Below are 4,952 nucleotides of genomic sequence, written 5' to 3'. Positions count from 1 at the left end.
CAGCGTGCGCTGAACTGAGCCCACCCTTTAATCCTGAGGTTCATCTGCTGGGGCCGAGCAAGCTTGGACAGTGGCAGTGAGGGTCTCAGGACGTAAGTTTGTTTAGAGTGACCTTCTCTTAGATGGATTGCGTTACAGGGCTGACGAGCTCCATCTGCCCGGGGGGCTGGGAATCGAACCCGGGTCTCAGCGGTGAGAGTCCTGCACCCTAACCACTAGACCACCAGGGGCATAACCAACTACTATCAGCTTTCTTAGTAAAAGTCCTGGTTGCTACTTCATTCCCCCTAAGTCCTGTCCAGGCCAACTCCTCCAGTGATTATACTGAAATTCATAACCACTTTTATGCCAGTTAACTTCATGGAAGCAGGAAAATTAATGGTGAAATTTTACTTCCTCTAATCCCAGCACAGAGTTTCAACAATAATGCTATGCAGTTTCCACTGAAATGGTCACACTCTAGGGTAAGTCACACCTGTAAGAATTAACAGCTCTCACAAGTGTATTTGTACAGTATGTCACTCAGCTGTTAAAAACACAGTTGCCCACACAGCTGCATATGAGCAATATTCATACCAGTCATTACAAGGAAAAAAGTCCCTGTCAGAAAATTGTCTGCTCTGGGGGTTGGGAGTCACAGTTACATCATCTTAAAACACTTAACAGCTGGACTGTTCTTTCAGGTAAAGCCTGCAAACCAGGAAAGAATTTGAGCACATGCCTAACCTGAGGAAGCTAACTGCAGAATCCAATAAACTGCTCAGTTCCTTGGAGTCTGGCATGTGCACAGCTGAATGATTTGACAAGAACAAAAGTGAGGAAAACACCACTTCTCATCCAGGTGCAAAACAAGCAAATACTGAATATTCTTTTCAACTGGCTCAACCAACCATCGCACAAAAGGGACAAGTTCCTATATAAGCACGTGTTAAACACTATTATTAGTTAAACTATTAAAACAAATGTTCACATTGACATAGACATGGCTAAGTTCAAGTGTGTTATTTTCCTGAAAGAGCTACAGCAAAACTGAAAAAGTCAATCCCATTTAATTTACCAAGTTTAACAGATTACTTTAGATTCTGCTTGTTTAAAGCAGACAGGAAAGGTAAAGTTTCCGGTAAAAGACTGAACCAAAAATTTAGGGAGCCCCACCACGTTTTGGTTTTCATGGAATCCATCTCAATGTAAACGCAGTTCTGGCCTTGTCCTTCCAGGTGTGATGTGGTGTTGGGTCAGTTAAATCTGGGAAGGGAGAGGATATGGGAACCTGCCAACACTAACAGATGTTTCCGGCGGATGCACATTCTCAAAGTTTGAAATGCTGAATAAAAATATTTGCATTTTTTTCAGGATACGCTGAGGTATTTTGGAAATTTAGTATATTTCTTTGCAGTGAAAACAGAATTCACCCTCTTGTCTTCCCAAACTAACCCTGCAGTTGGACTGAAACATAAGTCAATGTGTAAAACAGACTATCTATAAAAAATAAACAGGATACTTAGCTTTATAATAATTTCACCTTCCAGTATTTTTAAATACGACACAAAAACTCAGGTGCTCTAAAGCAGAAAAAGAATGGCTCCTATGTCCTTCATGGACAGAACAAATGCAGTCATTTGTGCACTGTAAAGCATATCTTCCATTTTAACTATCATTTTAATTAGCTGTTAGTCATTACTGCAATTTTAATCCATGCAAACCACTATAATATGGCTCAAATAAAGAGTTTTGTTACAATGAACAGTTGTCAAAAGATCATCTTATTTAAAACTGCACAACTTTTTACCTCAATATTCAGAAGTTACAGAACAATACTGCATTAGGGAAGTTTCTATGAAAGCTTTGACGATGTAATTCTGTTTACCAAGATAAGTTTTTCATAGTTCCTACATTCTCTCTTTCAGTGAGATCTTGCGGTTTAAAGTTCTTTGAACGTTATCACATATGCATTAAAAGTTATTTGCAACAGAGGTGAGAAGAGTTCAAGTTAAATGAAGCCCTGTAAAAGTAAAAAGTAATGATCAGGAGTCCAGCAATGGACAGTCATCGAGAATGCTGCAGGTAGAAGGGATGTGCATATGTAACCTTTCATGAAAAAAACTACCTACAAATTTCTCTAAGCACTTCTCTTTACATAACAAAGATAACCAAGATGCAGAAATGGATTTTCATTAACAATTATTCTGAAGGAATTAATCTAGAGAAATACTGGCATAGAAACTCCAGAAATGGTGATTTAAAAACGGGAACACTTGCTGCTCTCATTTCTTCACAACACTCCAACGGAACAGAGATGCGTTGACTTTGGTACTGTACACAGCTTCCTTTCTCCAGGTTAAGCAGCACCATTGGAGTTGCAAGCTCTGACATTCTCCTATCAAGTTACAGCAACTCCAGCAACTATTTTAATGTTTCCAAGCATGCCCAAAAATCCCCTTCTCTTCTTCGAAATAATCACACATTTTTTTAGCAACACTAGCACAGGATTAAGTATTCACAAACAGATATTATTTCATCAGAATTAGAAGTTCCAACAGATGCATACTTATTTTTCCCTGGTGCTCAAGTCTGAAACCCATGATCTAATGGTTTGATCTAATTCAATAGAATTTACAAGCTCCAAAGAAATCAATTATATTTTCTCTGAACACCTATAAAATATATTTATCCATAAAGTTACCTTAGCCATAGCTATCAATAAAAGCATTAGGGATAGCCATATGACTATGCTTGGTACCAATACTAACTGCAAGATTTGAGGTCAAGCTGATTGGCGCTTTCTGTTTTAAAGGTTGCATCTTAATTGTGCTAGTGAATATAATGGTAGACTCAAAATTACTACTCAGGGAATTCATCCTTTGCAGAATGCCCTTCTACATGCAAGACTGTGAAAGTATTGTCAGTGAAAATCAGCATTTGGCTTTCTGAGGAATGGGACTTACAGAAAACACACAAGTTGACTACCCAGAACAATGAGCCAAAAACTTTGCAAGAGAGTACAGACGGAGGAGTATGACTTAGTTCTGTCAACATACTATGTATTGAAAAATACAGAACATACTGTAAAGTATATTAACATTGTATTAACATATTAACATATGTTAACATTCAAGTTAACATATTAACTTGAAATCTGAGTAAGTGTAAAAAGTAATCTCTTGCAGAGTAGAACTACGATAAATCACTTTCTAATTTCCAAAGGATTACAAATGTAAAGCTGCTTCCATTCCTCTGTATCAAACATGAAAAAAGATCACTTCCTGTTATCTGTGATAAACTAGACAAGGAATTGCACCTCCTGTTTTGCTTAGTACACACTGGTCATATTGACTGCAATTTCATCACAGGCTTGTTCCTTTCATTTGATTTGTAAGATGAGTAACACCAAAACCAACAGAATCAAGACTCTTGTCTCCAGCACCATCAGCAGGCAGGGAAAGCTTTCAGTAAAGAAGAACTGACTTGACTGTAGAGTCAAGAATGATTCAAGTTTCACTAAGTTTTCACTTCTGAGCAGGACAACAAAAGCTTCTATTTGTTCCCTTTCTGTCCTTGTCTAGTAAAAAACTTAATCCAAGATGAAGCATGAAGTAACCAGAATAAAACAAAGAGTCATTGTTTGTTAATCTATTTCAAAAGAATTTACTATCCACCATAAATTGACAAGCAAACTTTGACAGGTAGATACATTTTTAGAAGACAGTCAAGGATTTGCTGAAGTATTTTAAACAGACATGCTAATTAGTATGGTTAATGAATTACAGGGAGAGATAATTTTTCAGTTCAATATAGCATTTCCTATTCACTTGCTAGTTCTACCAGTATACAAGAAACTGAGTCTGCCTACAATAAAATGAGAAGTCTTGTGGATAATGACATAATAATAATAATGGTGTAGTAATAGTGTTTAAAACAGTTTCTTCCACCCTATAAGAACTGGAAATTTAAAACTAGGATTCAGATCTTTCAGATCTTAGAAATCCTCATAAAGCAGAGGAGAGGGAGGAAGTCTGTATATATTTTAAGAAGCTTCACACCACAGCAGTAAGTCTGTACTCACTAACAGACAAGAGAACAACTCACTTGCTCAAAAAAGTAATCCCTCACAAGGCCATCAAGAAAAATGCAGAGTAACCCATTTGTTAAACACTAGAAAGACAGATCAAAACAACCCACAACTTAAATTTTCTTACATTGTAGATACAAGACAGATGTTAATTTCTTGAATGTTGTTGAACTCTCTTACAATTCTGATCCTATCTTCTGATTTTGTATTTCCATCAAGTCTTCGATAATCCAGCCCAGATGCCATGCAGTACTGTTCCAGCACATCCAGCAACTGAGTGGAAAAATGAAGGGGGAAAAAAATTATTTACTTAATACTACCTTTTTAATTAAACATGATCACAGAGGCCATGATTATCAAATATATTTTCAATGGACCAAGCACTGCAAATGAAACTAAATCTTCACCATTTTGGTAACAACATTCATGACTCTCTTTAGTCATGACTCTACAGCACTCAAGGTGATTAATACTGGTCTGCTGCAGCCTCACTCCACCCTCCAGCCCTGGCTGCCTGTTTCACCTCTGTCACTCAATTAGTTCAACCCAAGAAGCAGGCAGGGAACAGCTTCCTCCCATCTCAGCAAGTTGGAATTACTTGAAATACAGTAAAGGAGCACTGGAGCCAGCACAGAGTACAGAGTCAGAGTCCAGGGGCATGGACAGAAAGAGACTGCAGTAACCAGGAGCCAGTCTGGTAGCGAACATGATAAAGCACAGCCTGAGACATACGAGTTCTTTACTGCTGCATCTAAACATTAAACTTGCTTTCCGTCTTAAAGCCAAAAAAAATTAAATATTTAAGACTTTGAACTATCATTCAAACTGCTATTTCTTAAAAAATACTTTTTAGTGCTATCATTACAAATATTTAAATATTGCT

The 4,952-nt window shown here is 37.4% G+C and overlaps 1 protein-coding gene across 1 annotated transcript in view; it reads right to left on the bottom strand.

The window, feature by feature from the left end:
* Positions 1-4,952, bottom strand: part of ERCC6L2 (ERCC excision repair 6 like 2) — a 51,494-nt gene that overhangs the window by 21,488 nt on the left and 25,054 nt on the right. Inside the window, exon 11 of the mRNA XM_017821121.1 lies at positions 4,197-4,342. Coding sequence (XP_017676610.1) covers positions 4,197-4,342 — 146 coding nt within the window. The remainder of the gene's footprint in view (positions 1-4,196; positions 4,343-4,952) is intronic.

Source organism: Lepidothrix coronata, unplaced genomic scaffold (genome assembly GCF_001604755.1).
Source record: "Lepidothrix coronata isolate B3197 unplaced genomic scaffold, Lepidothrix_coronata-1.0 Scaffold89, whole genome shotgun sequence".
Taxonomy (NCBI): Eukaryota; Metazoa; Chordata; class Aves; order Passeriformes; family Pipridae; genus Lepidothrix; species Lepidothrix coronata.
This window is presented reverse-complemented; position numbering and strand designations above follow the sequence as displayed.